The 20,012-nt window shown below is 37.7% G+C and overlaps 2 protein-coding genes across 5 annotated transcripts in view; one reads left to right on the top strand and one right to left on the bottom strand.

The window, feature by feature from the left end:
- Positions 1–727: 727 nt before the first annotated feature.
- On the top strand, positions 728–11,804 carry SMNDC1 (survival motor neuron domain containing 1). Of its 2 annotated transcripts, none has more exons than XM_061162613.1 (6): positions 728–914; positions 2,118–2,237; positions 7,214–7,356; positions 7,966–8,127; positions 9,956–10,109; positions 10,541–11,804. In XM_061162613.1, exons 2-6 carry the CDS (start codon positions 2,118–2,120, stop codon positions 10,676–10,678), a joined length of 717 nt encoding a protein of 238 aa, XP_061018596.1. In that variant the 5' UTR covers positions 728–914; the 3' UTR covers positions 10,679–11,804. The 2 variants fall into 2 exon arrangements, with proteins under 2 accessions (XP_061018596.1, XP_061018597.1); XM_061162614.1 differs by lacking the exon at positions 728–914 and adding an exon at positions 4,940–5,129 and having other exon boundaries at positions 2,112–2,237.
- A 1,642-nt stretch (positions 11,805–13,446) lies between these two features.
- Positions 13,447–20,012, bottom strand: part of MXI1 (MAX interactor 1, dimerization protein) — a 91,798-nt gene continuing 85,232 nt past the window's right edge. Inside the window, exon 5 of one of the 3 annotated variants that reach the window (XM_061162611.1) lies at positions 13,447–19,960. In XM_061162611.1, coding sequence (XP_061018594.1) covers positions 19,797–19,960 — 164 coding nt within the window. In that variant the 3' untranslated portion in view covers positions 13,447–19,796. The remainder of the gene's footprint in view (positions 19,961–20,012) is intronic. The other 2 variants (XM_061162612.1, XM_061162610.1) reach the window with 2 other exon arrangements.

Here is a 20,012-nt window from a genome sequence, read left to right as displayed (position 1 = left end):
AAGTCAAAATAGGTTTTAAATAACCTAATCTACTGTCCAATAGGTTCTGCCACAATCTAAGCAGCTTTCTGTTGCCATTAAGACTTTTACTATTCTATTAATATGAAGCAGTGGTTCTCACACTTGAGCGGACATTGGTATCCCCTAGAAGGCTTACTGAAACAGGCTGCTAAGCCCATCTTCAACGTTTCTGATTCAAAGGTCTGCGGTGGGTACTGAAAGTATGTATTTATAGTGCATTATTTTTGCAATAAATTATAAATTACTGTAAAAAATAAATACCAGGCAATGCTGATGGTGCTGGGACCAAACTCTGAGAACCAACCTCTACGATGAATACTGCATTAGACCCAGTTCTTTCCGCCACCCAGCACCCTGGGAACCTCAGGATCCGCCGGAATGCGCCCACACATAAAATAACCAAACGGATTCCCCATTCCGAGCCGGAACTAAGATAAAACGAACCTATATCCGGCGCCTGGCGCATCCCAGTACGTCATTTCCTACCTATGAGACCCGCCCCGCCTCCCCCCACCGCCACCTCCCTCTCCGTCTCCCCCCCGCCCCCTCCCCGCCTCACCCCTCCGCCGCCTCCCCCCGCTCCCCGCGCGGTCCACTTCACGTCCCTGACGTGATTAAGGACCGGCGGCCTAAAGGGCGCTAGGAATCACGTGACTCGAGAGAGATCTCGCGAGGATTTTTAACCTCTCGCGAGACTTCACCCGCCTCTTCTATACCTCCTTCAGTCCCCGGCTTTAGTCCTCTCCAGTTCACTCCCGGTTGAGATACGAGTTTCTAGCCCGGGTTAACTAGTTGTCGACGCGGACTTTTTTGTTGCTGCTGCTGTTGCTGCCACCGCTGGGCTCATTTGCCACTTACCCCTTCCCGTCGCCACTCTCCCAACCCCACACAAGGTAAAGCGATGAGGGAGACAGTGAGGCCTCGCTGGGCCTCGACCTCTCACGAGTTGAACCGGAGGCCAGAGGCTGAGGCCGCGATGGAGACGCCCGGGCGCCGGCCTCCTCTTCCACGCAGAGTTGAGCCCTGAGCGTCCCTGAACGGAGTTGGGCTAGCCGCGGAAACCCGACGGGTGGGGTTGGGTCGCGGGAGGCATCTTAAGGACGCCTTCGGCCCTTCTGTACGGAGCCTGTTTGCGGGTGGGGCTCCGGCTCCTGGGTCCTCGGCTCAGTTCTTGTTTTTTGTTTCCTTGGAAGCTGTTGGAATTTCGAGGTCTGAAATGGTCGAGCTAGTTGTGGCGGGCTTTGAGGTGTAGGGTGACTGAAGGGGAGCAGCCTGGCTTGCACAAACCCTTTTGAAGTCCTTCCAGGCTCCGGGCTGTGGTTGGCCGGGATTTGTAACACAGACGGGTCTCGGAAACCCTGTACGTTTGCTAATAATGCGAGGAAGAATCCTCTCCGGTCTTATTTTCAAAAGTAGAGCTGGATTTCGAGAAAGGCACGTACTTTAGATTGCGTAAACTGGAGAGTATCTGTGATGTTTCTTTTAACTGCGGAAAAATGCATTGGCAGTATTTAAGTGACTGGGTGAAAGGTTTTTGCACTGTGAAGAAGTTTCTAAACACTCGTATTATAGCTCTTGTGGAGAAAGTTATTTGTTTAGTTAATCCAAAGCCATTTATATTTGGCTTTCGAAGTACTTTTTAGCCCTTAAAAATCGGAAGCCTCAACTCAACAGTTTAGTGCCTTCTATTTTATTTTTTCAATTCTGTCAACTGTTTAGTTCCTTCTGTTTTATTTTTTGGTGATGATATAACAGTCCTTTTCCTTGAGCCTAACACAGTGTCTCTTCCCTGTTAATAGTTTAAAGAAAATTAGAAATTATTCTCCTTTTTTACCTTATCTTGTTTTCTGTTTCTATATGGAATATATCTAACATGTTTATAAATCTTCAGAATACTTGAAGTTTGTGGTTTGGCGCACAGCATTTCTCTGAACTGCAAGTAAAGGTATTAGTAATAAATTATGCTGCAGTGAATTATAATAAGGAGTTGGGAACAAAATTGGTAAGGGTTAATTCAGGCCGACCAAAAAAAAAAAAATTTGTTTATGTTTTGGTTTTTTGGTTCTGTTTTAATGACTTTACTCTATTTTCACCAGATGTCAGAGGATCTAGCAAAGCAGCTGGCAAGCTACAAAGCTCAACTCCAGCAAGTTGAGGCTGCACTGTCTGGAAATGGAGAAAATGAAGACTTACTAAAATTAAAGAAAGATTTACAAGTAAGTATGGGGCGATACTTAATAATTTCATTGCTTGAAAGGAGTATTTCTGTGGCTTATAAGTGGCTTATTGCCTGAAATCTATGGGTACCCAAAATACCTTTGGAGGGAGTGTTTCTCCCCTTCACACCCCTTGTGTGTACATGTGTGCACGCACAGAGGCATACATGGCTTCTAGGAGAAGGATTGCTTCCTTAGTTTGTGTACCTCAAAACAGTTGAAACATAGTTCTTTGTTGTGTCACTGTTATATGCTCTTACAATTTTTAAAAGTAAGAGTTAATTTTATAAGTCACTATCACTCTAGAGAAAGAGATAACATATAACTTGATAGTGGATGACATTTCTGTTTTTCAAGACCTGGAAAATGAATTTTACTTCAAAGGATAACTAAAATTAAAGGAGGAAAATATAACCTAATCAGGTTGTATCAAATTATTTTCAATGCCGCAAGATTTCTTTGAAAATGAAATAGAGCACCCATGCCAGAGATCCTGTGTGTGTGTAAGTGTAACAAAGCTAGCTCTAGTCCCTGTGTTGAAAACACATTATAAAAATCCCTAAAGAGATGTTTGTTTTCTGCATAAATGTTACATAATGTTTGAACTTAAGGCTAGGTCTTCTATGTAATTGTTGACACTTGTTAGCAACTTGAAATTAAACCGAATCTATGTAAAAAGGCGATCTTAATTTAATGTGTTCTTTTTGTCCTGGAAGAGCAGTAAGTATGAAACCAGCTTTTTAAAACTTGCTCTGGGGTTTCAAGACAAACATAAAGCCATAGAAGTAAATATCTGTTGTTTCTTACAACACTGGGTTGATTAATAAAAACACCATATATAATATTTGTAAATATCTATGGCTTTTCATCTAATTCTGAATCTGATTTTTTGGAGAGTTTTAAAAGATGTTTTGATTAGATGACTTATCTTCAATGATTCAAAACAACTCAGATCATCTTCATGCTACATATCATTTCTCTCCATTTAATATCATCCTCTTGCCAATTAAAACTATCAATATTTTAGGGATTATAGAACTGCAAACAAACAAAACTTATTTGAAATGGGGAAGAGACTCACAATTCTAAAAGAGCTTACCTGGGCATAATTTAAATGAGTTGAATATTTTCAGGTTCAATTTCTGGATTTAGGATAGACGTGCATGAGACATGCATGAAGTTGCAATAGTATGTTATTTAAAAAAAAAAAAAACAAACACACAGAAACCAAGGCCTCTCATCAGTATGTAAAAGTCAGGCCAGTGAATGTCAGGGAGCCAGTCAGTAAGAAAAAGATGTTTTGGGAGCAGTTTCTCTCATCTCGGGCCAACTTTCTGCTTGCCTTAGAGAGCCTGACCTACCCCCATCTCTCTCTCTCTCTTATTAAAAAGCAACTTAAAAGCAGTGCTTTTTTTCCTTTGAAGAAAATAAAACATTGTGCCAATGTTGTATACATTGCTTCTTGTATTTAATTGGCAGTAAGAGGGAAGGGTATATGTGGAACTGGTGAAGGGGGGAGTTGGGAGTGAAGACAGCATTATTATGAGTCTTGGTATTTTAGTATTTCTGAAAATACATTTCAGAGTCTGGGCAGAATTGTGTTAGGCCATGATCTATAGTGGAAAAACTGTAGGAAGGGAGACCATTGTTGTAGGCATTGTAGTAATCAGGTAAATGGCTTACTTAGGGTTCAGTTAATAATGACCTGGAGGTCATTCTGTAAAATATTCTTTTTTAAATAACCATTTTGAAAAACATTGTCCAATAGAACTTTCTGTGGTAATGGAAATGTTCTATATCTGCTGTACAGTATTATAGCTGCTAGGTACATGGGCTATCAAATACTTGGAATAAGACTAGGATAGCTGAAAAACTGAATTTTTAATTTTATTTAAGTAACCATATGTGGCTACCATATCAGATGGCACAGATTTAGAAGCATATGTTCTAACACTTCAGTTAGCAATAACAGAGAGTGTTTTTCCCAACCAACCTTGACCTCAAATTTTTTCCTCTCGTGGAAAAAAAGCAATGATTTTGGTTACTAGATATAGGTTTGGTTTTGAACTGAAAACTACTCAAAGATGGAACACGTCATTTAATATTAGGTAAAATTCTGAAAAATATTTTGCTATCTGCTTCTGTCTAGTAATTGTTATCTCCATTGACTATAGCTACAGCTTCTATTTTGTCATAGGTTTTTGTTTTTTAAAAAATCCTTTTCCTTCCTTGCTTTCTGAGATATGCCTTGTGCCATTGGTATTTAACTCTACCTTTTATATTTGCTGAAAAGTCTTCTCAGACTGATGACTGAATTTATAGTCTCCTTTATTTTTTTGTGTTCCTTTTATGGAATATCCTTACTCTGGTTAAGAATTTGCACTTTGATTTATGCAGAATCCTTTTTCTGCATTTTTTCTAGTGACTTTCATTTTGCCAGTAAGGCTTCTATGTTTATCTCTTAACACACTGTCTTTCATATAAAGTTACTCAATAGGCAGCAAATCAATCTTCTGAAATCCTAATTTGTTTTCTTTTTTCACTTTAAAGAAGTGAGTTTAGTAAAATCCAGGCTAGCTAGTTGACTAGCTCCCCAGGCAGTCTGTGATAATCACAAAAATAGTCAATTTATTAGGCTGTTTTGCTGAATAAACTGGTTCTAAAGGAGGCAGGGGTCAAGTCACTTGTCTCATATATTACAGTGGCTCTCTGCATCCCCGAAACGCCTTCCTTCAGTAAGCAGAGTGCTTGAGTGCACCCCCTTTGACCTGCTGATATGTAGATCACAACATCTGATGCTTCCTGGAATTGCCGATTACTGTAACTGCTGCCCATCTGTCAATGAAGGAGCAGTTTCAGAACTCAGACTTGGGGGAGGAAAAGTAATTAATGGTATGTACCTTTAAGAACTCCCTCATACATGAAATCATATTTATAATACTTTGGTCCATATGCACATGTGAATAAAAAAAGACATTTAGAAGGGTCTTCATAATTGTTGGGAGGGGTATGTATAACATGGCAAAGTGAAAAGACAGGTAGAAATAAATGCTTTGGATTTTTTTAAAGTGTCTTTTCAGTGCAGGGCCCTGGAAATTATAACTGCACAGCTTTTCAGGACCCTTCTCTTTGGTTAAAATGTATTTTTTTATGAAAACATAATGGAAAGATGTTTTAAGAGAAGTAGAGTTCTAAATCTTGAGATCTAAAAACACAGACTTCATGTTTGTGCATGTAGTCCAGTGATCCCTAGTTAAATGGAATTATTTAATAATAGGAATTGTATAGGCTTTTGAGTCAGACTTACTGGATTAAATTCCTAGTGCTAAAAGTGGTTAATTAAAAACAAGACTGGATAATTTACTCTCCTTCTTTGTGTAGTACATCAACTCTTTATTTGGACATCCCTTGCTTATTTGCAAAGGATTGTCTAATTAAAAGGTATTTGAATGGCTATTTGGCACCTAATAGAACTTCATTAAAGATATTAATCTACTGAATTTTTAACTTAAATCTGGATTTTCTAGTATTTTCATTTGTAAAATTTTTTTATTCATAAAACTGATCTTTCTCCAAGGGCTTTAATAATCCCCCCCCCCCCCCTTAAGGCTTAAATATAAGTTTTTAAGAACTAGCTGGGAAGATTTAAAATCTTTAGGAGAAAAGTAATATTTTATTTGCTTGGCTATTATTAAACCTCAGTGGGAGCCAGGAGAAACTGAATACAGGGTGTAACTTTGCTAATTTTTCTCCCAAAACATACAGTGTGATGTTTAAGGTATTTTATATGCAACAGCAAAGGATGAGTCTTCATCAGAGTGAAAATATAGCAGATTGGTAGCAGAATCTATCAATTTGTTTTTATTAAGTTTTTTAACCAACTCTACCAAACACCTTTGAATGAATTCAGTAAGTGTAAGCAGAGAAGGCAGTGGCACCCCACTCCAGTATTGTTGCCTAGAAAATCCCATGGAGGAGGAGCCTGGTGGGCTGCAGTCCATGGCGTCACTAAGAGTCGGACACGACTGAGCGACTTCACTTTCTCTTTTCACTTTCATGCATTGGAGAAGGAGATGGCAACCCACTCCAGTGTCCTTGCCTGGAGAATCCCAGGGACCGGGGAGCCTGGTGGGCTGCCGTTTATGGGGTCGCACAGTCAGACACGACTGAAGCGACTTAGCAGCACCAGTAAGTGTAAGCCTAAGTTAGAAAATGTATTTGTCACACAGAAAGGCTTTGCCTACCTGTGTGTTTGTTTTATTTATTTTACTTTTTCCTTTTAGTTGAAGCTGTGCTAATGTGTTTAACATTATAGTATTGGGATATTTTAAATCTGACTTGGTAATTTGCTTACCCAGATGGGTTAAGTATTAGAATAAATGAATAGAAAAACTACTGTATTTTTATATATGCCTATAGTATTTTAGTAGAAATACATATGAGCAGGAACATTTTTATTATTAATAATGCTCCTTCAAGTTTTTTGGGGTTTTTTTTTTTTTTGCAAGGTGAGCATCCCTGTTGGCTAGGCAGTTAATACTACTGCCAAGCAATGCCCTGTAAAAAGTTCATGTGACAGTGATAATGAGATAAAAGGATCTTGAATCTAGTTCAGTGCCTGACTATTTCTCACCTTTAGAGAGATCTGTTTAGCTAAAATAGGTGGTTAAAAATAATGTACAGTGTAAATTCAAGTCCACTGTATTTCTGTTAGTATTAGAGGTTAATTACATTGAAAGGCAACTGCCTAGGTTTAAGTCCCACCACCACTGTATAAAATGTTTTATCTTAGTTTCTACATGGGAATAATCACAGTATCTACATCATAGTATCGTTATGAACTGCAAATATGTGTAGAGTAATTAATGAGTGCTACATGGTATGAGAGCTGTTATCAAAAACTGAAAGAACTTTCTTGTTGAAAGTAGGTGACAATGTGAATTATAAAGATAACGGTTTTTGTTTTTCCTTTTTAGGAGGTTATTGAACTAACCAAAGACCTTCTATCAACTCAGCCTTCTGAAACTCTGGCAAGTTCAGACAACTTTGCTTCTACTCAGCCCACTCATTCATGGAAAGTGGGAGACAAGTGTATGGCAATCTGGAGTGAAGATGGACAGTAAGTGTAGAAAAAAAACTGTAACTGTAACATGAACTAGTAAAGTACAATGGTAAGGTGATTTTTATTCAGCTTGAACTACTCTATTTTAGTCTTTATATGGCTGATAGACTTACACAACCAGTTTGATTCTTGGGTGGTTACCATTACTATAGTTTAGTTTTTAGCTTTAGAGTAAGTTTTAGGGCAGAAGAATGGCTCGGATGCTAGAAGAAATAGACATGAAATAGAGGAAAGTGAATGGATTTTATTTATTTTAATACAGTCAATAAGTTCTTTTTTCCTTGGATTGAAAATTGAGTAATGGTTCGCTCTCTTAGACCTCTGTGAAGCACATATACTGAAATGATTCATATAAGAAGTATGTTTTCTCACAGAAATTGACTAAAACACATTTTAGTAGATGTGTCAGAGACTTCCGGGCAATATTTTGATTGGGACTTCCTTCCTTAAAAGGCAATGGCTAATTCTAGCTGCTCTTTTGTATTATCTTTGCCAAAGGTACATTTGATTGTATAAGTTTTGAATAGTTGAATCACTGCAGTATAAGTCTTATAGGCTGAGTACTGAACCTTTACTCACCTGCTTACAGCCATGATATCTTTGCAGGTGTTACGAAGCGGAGATTGAGGAGATAGACGAAGAAAACGGCACCGCTGCGATCACTTTCGCTGGCTATGGCAATGCTGAGGTGACTCCACTGTTGAACCTCAAGCCTGTAGAAGAAGGAAGGAAGGCAAAGGAGGACAGTGGCAACAAACCCATGTCAAAGTAAGTGACTTTGACTTTAGCATTTTAAATGTAATTTTCCCCATTTGGGTATTTGAGATTGTCTTCAGAATCTGTGCAGGCTAGATTAGGGTATGAAAGTTATAATACTGTTTACAATTGTTTTGAAGGTTAGCAGTGTATGGTTAACGATGTTTTAGAGAACAAAGAAAAGGTAATAAGCTACATTTTTGTCATGAGGGCAAATTTCTTAGAGGAAATGACATGTAAACTGAGATTTGAAAAGGACGGATGTTGGCCAGTTAATGAACTCTAGAAGGTGTGATCTTGAGCAAGCTGCTTGCTTCCTGATTCCTCATCTGTAAAACAGGAATAGTAGTATCTCCGTTATGGGGTTGTAAGGATTCATTGATAAAGCTTGAGTAAAACATGTGGCACAGTTATTGACACATCGGCTTCCCTGGTGGCTCAGTGATAAAGACCTGTCTGCCAATGCAGGAGATGTGGGTTCGATCCCTGGGTCAGGAAGATCCCCTGGAGAAGGAAATGGCCACCCACTCCAGTATTCTTGCCTGGGAAATTCCATGGACAAAGGAGCCTGGCGGGCTGTAGTTCATGGGGTTGCAAAGAGTCAGACATGACTTAACAAGTAAGTTAAGTTAAACAAGAAGTAACATTTACATTTAAAACCAAAAAATGGGTGGCGGGGGACATAGAAGTAATAGAAAGAAATCCTTTGGTTAAAAACTTGGGGCTTGAGGCTGGGTGGCTTAACAAGAGAAAGGGTTAGAAATGTAGAGGCCAGATCATAAAGAGCTTGAAAGCCACTGATGCATTTCAAGTGGAGAGGATTTGATATGTTCATACTTCAACTTTTGAGTGATTAGTGAGTGGCAGCAGAGAGAAGGCAGCTACTGCTATCATTCAGGTATAAGATGATGGTGACCTGAACCCAGGGAGTAGCAGTAAGGATGTATGGTTTGAGAGTTATTGAGGAGATGGAATTAACAGTTTTCAGTTAACTTCTGTGTATTTGTCACAGTTTGCTGTCTTTTGGATTTGTCTAGGTGTTTTGAGAACTTAATTTGCTACATAAATATATTTGAATTTGGGAAAATAAGTCATCTATTAACAGTAACCTTTGATTTAAGCATCCCAATAAGAAAAATAGATTGTAGAACAATATGATATTTCTATTTTTAGTCTTTGACATTGTGTCAAAAACCATACTTCATGGAAGTGATTCTATGATATAGAAGTCTGAATCATACTACCTCATTTTGAAGACCACTATAGTCATTCCTTTGGTGATAAGTCAGTGTTAACTTTATCTGGAATTACTGAGAGAACTTTAGGCTCTGATTGGAAAACGCTAGTTGTTGTTACAAGAATTGCTTGCTATGATTTCCCTTTGTGCTGCTGAGCTCTTCCAATCTAGATGAAATAGTTTTATCTGCATTGAATCTTTGCATTTTCCAAATGCAGCATATCATACTTGCTAACTCCCCATTTAAAAATTGATAAAGGTTTAGTTAGCTTTTCATGTTGAAACTCATCTTTTTCTTGAAACAAAACTTGTAAACGCTATATAAATGACAAATTAAAATTCAGTTGAAATATTGGATTTAAAAGGGTAATAGATCACTACAGTTGTGTTTAAAAGCTTCCACGGATACTGTATATTCCAAATAACATTTATTTATTACTAGTCCTGAGTGATTGACATTGATGTTAGTGCTTTTATTTGTGGAGGGAAAAGTGTGTAAGCTTATTAGATTTGGGGGTTTCTTTGGCGGGAGAGTGGTTGCACTGAAGTCATCTTTTAGTTGAAGTCATTTTGAGTTGATATTTACCTGTTCTGTCCACACAGAAAAGAAATGATTGCCCAGCAGCGTGAATATAAAAAGAAGAAAGCTTTGAAAAAAGCACAGAGAATAAAAGAACTTGAACAAGAAAGAGAGGACCAGAAGGTGAAATGGCAACAGTTCAACAACAGAGCCTATTCTAAAAACAAAAAAGGCCAGGTTAGTAAATCCTTTCATCACACATACTTTGTAAATTTGCAGAGCGTGGCTGTCATTAAAATAACTTTAAAATGAAAAAGGAGGTTCAATGAGATTTAAAAAAATAAACTGGATCTTGACTTCAGAATCCTCTTTAATCTTCTTTTTGACTTAATATAAAATATCCCCATTAGCCACTGTCTCTGCAGTGGAAGCACTGTGAATGAGGTTATATTAGGAATTACAAAAGATCTAGGTTATTTTCTTTTATAAGCTAAAATTTGAAAAGCTATTTGTTTATAGAGGGAATTGAACCTTCCTTATGTTAGGTAACACTGGAGGATTTTTTGAGCAGTCAAGTTTTCTTGATGTACTTTTCCTTAAAGGTGTATTTTGAAATTTTATTTTTTTCCAAAACCAATCAAGAACTCTTGTTGTTTTGTTTCCTCTAGGTAAAGAGGAGTATTTTTGCTTCACCTGAGAGCGTCACTGGCAAAGTTGGAGTGGGAACTTGTGGAATCGCTGATAAACCTATGACACAGTATCAGGATACCTCCAAATACAATGTTCGGCATTTAATGCCACAATAGTCAGAAAAACTGTTGGATTTCATCTCTGCAGGGCTTTACATTTACCTTTTTATCCTTATATTTTTCTAAAGGTAAATTATTTGTTAGATGAGTAAGGAAGATACCATTGTCGTCATTGTTTGACTTCAATAGAATGAAACTTGAAATTGCATTTAATAACTGCTACTCATTTAAACTTTTTTTTCATTACTACTACCAGTTTCCTCAAAGTTTATTGGATAAAGCAACTTTTCTAGATAAATGCTGCATAAATACAGCACTTAAATGAATTATTCATCTTCCTAGTATCAGGTACCCACTTAATGGATCGTAAATACTTTTTGTAAAGTTCTAACTGGGAATTTTCAGATGCTTTGAATGTGCCACATATTCTAGCAATTCCGTGGAACATCAAGGCAAAATACCAATGTGCTAAAAAGAATTTCTCTTCATTGTTTTTCTTATCTTCAGCTTAAATTTAGCTGTTGCCCAATTAACCTAAAACTAGGTTAATTGGTAAATGGCAGTTTTCTTTTTTGAGGTTTTTCTCAATAACTTGCTTCCTAAGCCTATTAGGCCATCTCTAAAATTGATCCAGCTCTTTATTCTTTTCATTGAATTTTAGTTTTATGTAAGAAACCATGTTTAGGACCAGCTGCCTTTTCTAATGTTCTTTTTTTTTTTTTTTTTTTTTGTATGTTTGCTTTCCTCCTGTGTTGATTTTCACTTAACGGTAGTGGTGACATTTTTTGGATATGTAATGTTTATATGAGAAAACAAAAAGCTGATGTATAGCCCTGTATACAATGTAGATACTATTTTTGTAAAAAAAACAAGGCTAAATTAATGAACAAGAGTACTGAATGTTTCATCATTAAAAATTTACTGTATTTCTTGTGCATTAATCTGACCATAATTTCCCTGTATATTATGTTCATGTAGCTGAGTTTATAATTTTTGTTAACTAGATCAAGTTGTCAGCATTTGTTGGTAAGTGAACTTCACAATTACCCTGAGTTGAGTTTAAGCCAAATATATGCATAGAAAAGGGTCTTCCTATTAGTGGAAGAAGATGATTTTTAAGATGTGTGTTAATTTCAGTTTTTGTATGTTTAACTTTTATTAAATAAAGTGTTTTTAAAATCTCCAGGGTGTGTTAACCGATAGGTAAAGTCTTAGCTGCCAGCATTGATACAGTGATAAAGCATACATCATTTCCACAGAAAAGAATATTGAGTAAGTAATAAAGGTTTCGGTAAATCTTTATGTACTCCTTATATTGGACATAAGAAATTGGATCCTAAAGGACAAACTAGTTTTCTTTTTATTTTAAGGGCTGTGTTTAATAGAGATGTTTGTAAATTTTTGGTAGAAGGGGAAAATAAAATTTTTTTATTTCATGAATTTTAATTTTTTTGGTAAACCTGTGCCTCCTTTGGCCCTATGGGCCTTCCTTTTACAAACAGGCATATGGCATGAAATCAAGAGCTCTTGTGTCAAAGATGTAGATGTGACCCTTTGAGAAATCCTGTTTTCAGGATGATGATCGAATCTCTGGACTAAACTTAAAAATTAGGACTCCTGGGGAGACCTGTCTCATAGTGTGAAGCGGAAGTAGAGAAATGCTTAGTGAGAAGCATGATACCAGTAGTATTTTACAAATGCAGGTGGTTAACTTCTCAGCGTTCTAAAATCAAATATGATGCTTGGTCTTGTGAAGGTTTGTTGTACAAAATTTAATGTAGTTTCCCTGCTTGTCAAGAAAGGGGACTTGAAGCTCTGAAACTGATGGACTGAACCATACTTAATGGCCCCCATGTGGCTATGGTTGCATTTGTCTTTCAGAACTTTGCATTTGACTTTGTTATTGACTGTTTCAAGGAAAGGACAGTCCTAACACCTGCCAAAAAAACAATTTTAAATTTTAGTTGCGGCAATTTTCTGAGCCCACAGAAGATGGGCTATTATGAAGACTTAGGCATCAAACCGAAATGAAATATATCCGTTTAATGTAACAACTCATTTTTTTAAATGCTTGTTTTTTTCATAGTGATAGGTGTGCATATGTGTGTGGCTTCCCATTGCAGTGCAGTTTTAATGCTGTGTCTGCCTTTAAAATAGCAAGGGAAAAACCATTAAGTGACAAAGGAAATTCATAGTTTTTAAGTTGTGTGATATCTGTAGGTTGTGATTATATAAGGTGAAAAATACCACTTACAAATTAAGTCAAGTATTTTTAAAGCTTTGATTTGAAATTTTGCTTCAACTTGGTATTAACTGAAATATAAAAGAAGGAAGAAAATCTATTAAAACCAATAAGGTTTTATAGAGTTCGATAAACATGCACTGGATTGTATTAAGTATTTGTATTATACTATGAAACCACCAAGTAGTATAAAGTATAATTTACAAGTTCAGTAGTAAATGTAAACATTCTTTATATTTAGGATTTTTGAGTTGCAAGTTAGACTGAATTTTTACTGCAGTGGAGAGGAAGAACATAGCAGGTAAAATAACAGGTAATACCATAGTTTAAACAAAACCAAAGTTAGTGAATCACCTTATACTGTGATCTTTTTTTTAAAGCATATCTGTATAAATGTACTCTTAAGAAACATCTGAAGAGGTTCAGAAACCAGTATTGACTTTCTATGAATTTGTTTTGGCCTTGCCAGAGTTAAGTACTTTAAAAAAAAAAAACACAGAGATGAAGGTGTTGGATTTCTGTGAGGGTCTTCACTTACCTTTCAGCTTACGTATATATTAAGTTGGTGCAAATGTAATTGCAGTTTCAGACCGTGAATTTTAAGTCATAACTAGGCTCAAACACATCTTTATTAATCAAAATAGGAACCATTACAATGAACACATTTTTGCCAATGAGAAATAAGTTTATTCTTAGCATAAAAATCTATGCCTTGGGATTCAGTGAATTCTTAGAAAGCATTTTCTGCCTCCTGCTGGTCGTGGAAGCATTTTCCCTGCAAAAAAAAATTGTCAGGATTCTCAAAGTGGTATCTGGTTGGCGAGAGATCAGGTGATTAAGGAGGATGAGGCAAAACTTCATAGCCTAATTCATTCAACTTTTAAAGCAGTTGTGCGGCTTGCAGTTAGGCCCTGTAGTGGAGAAGAGTTAGGCCCTTGCTGTTGACCAGTGCTAGCTGTGGGAGTTGGAGTTTTCAGTGCATCTCATCAATTTGCTGAGCACACTTCTCCATGTAAGTTTCGCCAGGATTCAGAAAGCTTTAGTGGATCAGACCAGCAGCAGGCCACCAAACAGTGACCATGACCTTTTTTGGGTGCAAGTTTGGCTCTGGGAACTGCTTTGGAGGTTCTCAGTCCAACCACTGAGCTGGTTATCACATAAAGTCCACTTTTCATCATGTCACAGTCTTGAGAAATGGTTCATTGTTGCGTAGAGTAAGAGAAGACAATACTTCAATATTTTTGATTTTGTGGGCAGTGCACAAGGCACCCATTTACTGAGCTTTCTCACCTTTCCAATTTGCTTCAAATGCTGAATGACCATAGGATGGTCGACGTGGAGTTCCTTGGCAATTTCTCATGTACTTGTAAGAGGATCAGTTTCAACGATGGCTCTCTGTTGGTCGTTGTCAACTTCTGATGGCTGGCCACTGCGCTCCTCGTCTTCAAGGCTCCCTCCTTTGCTAAACTTCTTAAACCACCATGCGCTGTACATTCATTAGGAGTTCCTGGGCCAAATGTGCTGTTGTGAGTTGTCTCTGCTGCTTTACAACCCATTTTAAACTCAAATAAGAAAATCACTCAAATTGCTTTTTGTCTTAATGTTATTTCCATAGTCTAAAATATAAACAGCAAGTAACAAGCCACTAGCAAAAAAAAAAAGCATGAAATGCACATTAAAATGATTAAGAATGTATTCCAATGTCAAACAAAAAAGGTCAACAAAGCAGAATCGCAATTATTTCTGCACCAACCTAAGTTTGTTTGTGTGTGCCTTGAGCAGGGAAAAGCAGATCTGAGAATAAGCTGAACTTATACTAAAAATACCAAATTTTGGATACTTAAGTCATCTTTCAGTCGCTAGGAAAAAAAAAAAAACTGGCAGTTTACTTCCACCAAGCAAGCACTTGACCAGTTCATTTTTACAGGACAAGTAGACTTGTTACTGGTTACAGACTTGTTACTTGTTACAATTATTAAAATTGTAATTTGTTTCCCCAGTTAAACAGCACAGCTAAAGAAGCCATGGTTATGCTCATTAGAAGAAAAGGGTTTTTTTGTTTTTTAATGTTTGAAGAGCTAATCTGTCAGCTTGAGGCCCCAAAATCATGATTATTATTTTGCTGGCTCATGACTTTCATTTTTTTGGTGGAACTGATGTGCATTTGTTTTTTCCCCCTTTTAAGCCCTGTAACTCACTTTAGCAAGATGCAGTGAATTTCTGACCACAGAAACAATTCGGGCTTGGAGGAAACACTTGACTTAGGAGCAGACACTTGACTTTGGAAAACTAGTGTTGAAGTCTGAGATCTGCAGCTAGGCTAGTCTTTAATAGATGATAATTGTCCAGTTGTTCATTGCCCAGAAGTATGCGGGAAGGAGGATTAAGTATCCATTTGGTTCTTTTGCCCAGAGTTTTTCCCTCCAAAAGCACCGTCGAGTTTAGTTGACCTTTCAGAGTGAGTGTGATGAAGCTGCTAACTTAGAAACAGTTGACTTCTTAAATTTGTATTATATACATTTTAGAGGTATTTTATGGCTTTTATGTTTTTACAATGCTATTCTGTCCCTGGTATGAAAATCTAGAATATCCCAATTACTGTCCTACTGGTAAAGATTTTTAAAAGCATTCCTCCATAGCTAAGAGCTTGGGAAAATAGAAAAGTCCAAACTTATAGAAAAGTTGGCAGAACTTTAAAAGAGCTTCATTTTAAGTCATTTCCCCTAATCATTGATTACTGTATGAAAAGGTAAAGGGCTTCCCAGGTGGCACTAGTGGTAAAGAATCCGCCTGCCAGTGCAGGAGACGAAAGACACTCTGGTTCAACCCCCTGGGTCAGATGGTCTGGAGAAGGACATGGCATCCTGCTCCAGCATTCTTGCCTGGAAAATTCCATGGGCAGAAGAGCCTGGAGGGCTACAGTCCATGAGGCTGCAAACAGTCGGACACAACTGGGTTACTGAGCCCAAAGGTAAAACAAGGAAGAACTGAAGCTGCCAACCAGTACTCTGTTTTGAACTACACTTGTTATTTAAAAGAATCAGATGTATTCCATAAGAAAACTAGTTTCCTGTTAGATCTAGTACATAGGCAAATAAGATGCTTTTTCATGGTGAGGCCAGCACTAAAATATTAACTGGGGCACTCAATTTATTATGCAGCAGTTACTATCAGTGTATAACATACTCAAACTCAGGTCCTTTTCTTTTTTTAGGAAGACCAGGTAGTCACTAAAACCAATGATACATGACTCTTATAAAGCCTTTATTTAAAAATTTCTATTGGATGTCAAAATTTATGTCTTACAATGTATAACCTGCCACAGAATTTTGTGAAAATGAACCATTTTATTAATAGTCTTTTTTGGGAAGACCCAAAGTCAGAATAACTAAAGTTAAAGATGAAGAGATTAGACAGTTGCATTCATCAGAGAAAGTACAGGAGTTTATACCTCTTAATCTAGGTGCTACAAGCCCCTAGATTGTGGGGGTGGGGTTGAATTACCTATGTCAGTTTTAATCCTTAACAGTCTTTCAGAATAGAGGTAGTATTTTTAACAACTTTTTCAGAAGGAGACAGTCTCCATGAAGAAATTCAGTAACTTGCCCAGCATCCTTAGCAAATGTTAAAACTGCTATTTAAATGTAGCCAAAACCCTTGTTCTATTATGCAGTTTTTGGAAGGGGCTATGGAATATTTTGCGATGGAAGGATAATAGAAGCAAAAGGACTAAGTGGAAGAAAACAAACCCTTGAAAAAACCTTTACCAAGAGGGTAAACAGTTGGTAAACCTTTACCTAGAGGGTAAACAGTTCTCAAGAGAAATGACCCAGGAAACCATCGGTGTGGCCTTAGGTTTAGAAGCTTTGCCTCAGTAATTCTCATTGTCTTTTAAAATCCCTTCATAGTACTAAAAGCTGTTGTTGCTTCCCAGGTGGCACTAATGGTAAAGAATCCACCTGAATATGTGGGAGACGCAAGAGAAACGGGTTCAATCCCTGGGTCAGGAAGATCCCCTGGAGGAGGAAATGGCAACTCACTCCAGCATTCTTGCCTGGGAAATCCCATGGACAGAGGAGCCTAGCGGGCAACAGTCCTTTGGGTCTCTAAGAGTCAGCCATGACTGAGTAACTGAGCACACATCATATAGCACACAGATCTTTTATATAGGGGGCAGTGTTAACTCAGGTTAGCATTAAATGGGACCCTCCAGACTGGTTTTCAATTTGAATAATAGTACATAGCCAAAGGGATTCCCTAAAAAGTTATTTGGAGAACAGATAATGATAAATGGCTCTGTGTCCTGCCTGAAGAAATTAAGATTATTTGGTACATTAAACCATCTGCAGTTAGTTTACAAGGAATTATCAGTCAAGAAGGCACCTGTTGTAAAACTATAGAATAGGAAATGGCAATGATTTCAAACTGCCATTAATTCCGACCATTGAAGTAGTATCAACATGGACACTGAGAGAGAGTTGCCTCTCAAGGCGTGGATGTTCACTTGTATTTTTTCCTTCGTAGAGAAGGGTGGTACAAAAAGCACTCGGGTGTTCTTCATTCACAATTTTTATTTCTTGCAGTTAACTTTTTGTATCTTCAAAGTCAGTTTGTCTTTTAAAAAATTAATACTTACTCATCATACAATCCATTCCCTTCCCCCAAGGGAAACAAATTCAGGGAAGGAGTAATTTAGGGGGCAGTTGAAATAGGTTCTATAGGTTTGTGACAAAGGCTTCCCAGCCCACCATCCTGTACATATACAGCAAAATGGCAGCGCCTCAAGTTCACCTAAATAAAGTCCTAAATTCCAGCCCTAGGCAAGTGATTCAAGTGAATGCCATGGGAATAACAAAACAGAAACACTGTCACTGGCTTCCATTTACTTTCCATGGTAGTTAGCAGAGTCTTCAAACTGTCTCCCTTGGGAAAGTCAAAAGTAAGCATATAGAGGAATATTTTGACTTGGCCAGGAGTAATTATAAATGAAACCAGAAATAATTTACCTGGGCCACAGAAACAAATTTCTTTTACCATATTTTGCATTAAGTCCCCAGCACCTGAAGTAGCAAGTTCTAATAATGGGCTTCTAAAGGCATGCAGTTTTTCACACATCTACTTCAAAGAATTTCTTTCACTCAAACATACCACAATCAAGGATAAAATATTTCTGGAGGCACAGGAAGAGCACAAGAACAAATAAGTTTATGATGAGGCCTTGTGTATGACCAAGATGGTTCACTTTATAGAAGCAGTGAGAGCTGTTAAAAGTGCTACTTAGAAAGGATAGTTTAACATTATACACACAACTCAACTGCACTGCTAAATATGGTTGTCTTTATTTTCTTTTTCCTTGCCCAGCCCTATCTAAACAAAATAAAACTACAGGACTGAAATTAACCCATTAAAATCAGCAATAAGTTATGAAAATCATAAAGCTTTTTTTTTCCTTTTTTAAGTAATTAAGGGTAGTTAAATTATTTAAAGTATACGAAGTCCAAAGAGTCAGGGTAAGGTCTCCAAGGCTTCCCAGGCTAAGGGGGAGGGCCGGGGAGAACCTTGGAGCTTGAAAGACAAAGGGAACACATGACATCAAAGTGCAGGCTGGAAATTTCACTTAAAATAACGTTTCTGAAAATATTGACAAGAGCAACAATAGCACCTGCACAATGGGGCTGTGAGGAAGGAGAGAGACTGCCTGTAGGAAAACGGAAGCAAATCTTTACATTAAAATGAGACAAGTGCCAAACTTAACTATGTTAACTATGATAGTGTGTCTACTATAGATATCAGATGGTTAAGAGATGATAAAAGGTAATGATTCTAAAAGAAAACAAAACAGCACTGACCTTTTTTCTACTTAGCCCAGACCTCATTCATTTTGTGCACTATAAAGAGTGAGGTGTGAGGTGTTTTATCATTATCAAATGCTGCATCAAAATAGATGATTTTTTCCCATGTGTTTTACACTATAAAAGACGTCTATGTTTTTTATGGACAAGCTTTAAAAAGATGTCATTTTGGTTTTCAACACATACAAACAGTTATCAAAATCTGAAATAAAAATGCTGCCGTGGCTCAGACCTTGGCCTGCTAATCTGCGTGTACAACTCTTCTGGCCCACGCAGACACAGAGGCACGTGAAGCTTTTCCCTTCTGGCCCCTCAATCCGAAACCAGGCCCTGCATGGTAGAGGCTGTCACGCACAGGGACTGCCCCATGTGCCCAACGGCCTAAGGGCGGCTGACTGTAGAGCTGGCGATTGGGTGCCCTAGTGCTAACAATGCAGGATAAGGTTAGCTTGCTTAGCATGGAATCCAACAGAAAGCTGAGCTGCATGATGATCCCTTTCAAAAGGCTTCATGGGAGTCTCTCCTTTTGCAGAGCATGAAATGAGTTTTTTTTTTTTTTTCCTTTTTATAAAGATCATCCACAGGCTTCATGATAAGCTGTCCTAGGCTGTTTTAATAGCTTTTTAGCTATCCAAGATTAATGCCTGATTATCTTGTCATTACTATAGGTTTGATTCTTGTTTGTTTTTAGGAACAAAGAGCGGGAAGGGTTCATAATCCCATCCTTAAATGTGTCTACTCAATCAATGTGATAGGAGCAAACTAGAAACTAGAAAAAGAGGATGTAATCTCCAGTGTCCTCTTTCAAATCAACTAAATCAAATTGAGAAAATTTCACACACATTTTCTGCTGCCATTAGAAACTGTGATTTTCAAATATGAATATTTGTTCTGCTGGGGAGGCTCTGCCCCACTTTTTGCTAAGTATTTGCTTAAATAGAGGTCTCTCGACCCTTTTGTTCAAGTATAGTTTTGCTTAGCTTTAAAGAGGAGACTGCATCATGAACCCAATTTAAGAGATTGTTTGGATTGAATTGGCCCAGTGAGTATTTTGCCCTGCACTGTCATGTCATGCTGGGTTCTAGGAAGTGAACGGAAGTTTGACACTGGCACTGGAGTAACCCTCGTCACTCCCAACACTCTGCAGGCTGCTGTGGTCATCAATGTCACTGATGCTGGTGGTACTGATATTGTCCACTTCTCCATGGGAGAACTCTGTGCTTTCAACATCCACTTCAATCTCCTCTGCCAAAGGGAAAAAAGGAGGAACGTTAGTAATCCAGTATATGTGCACTGG

This window comes from Dama dama, chromosome 15, assembly GCF_033118175.1.
Source record: "Dama dama isolate Ldn47 chromosome 15, ASM3311817v1, whole genome shotgun sequence".
Lineage (NCBI taxonomy): Eukaryota > Metazoa > Chordata > Mammalia > Artiodactyla > Cervidae > Dama > Dama dama.
This window is presented reverse-complemented; position numbering and strand designations above follow the sequence as displayed.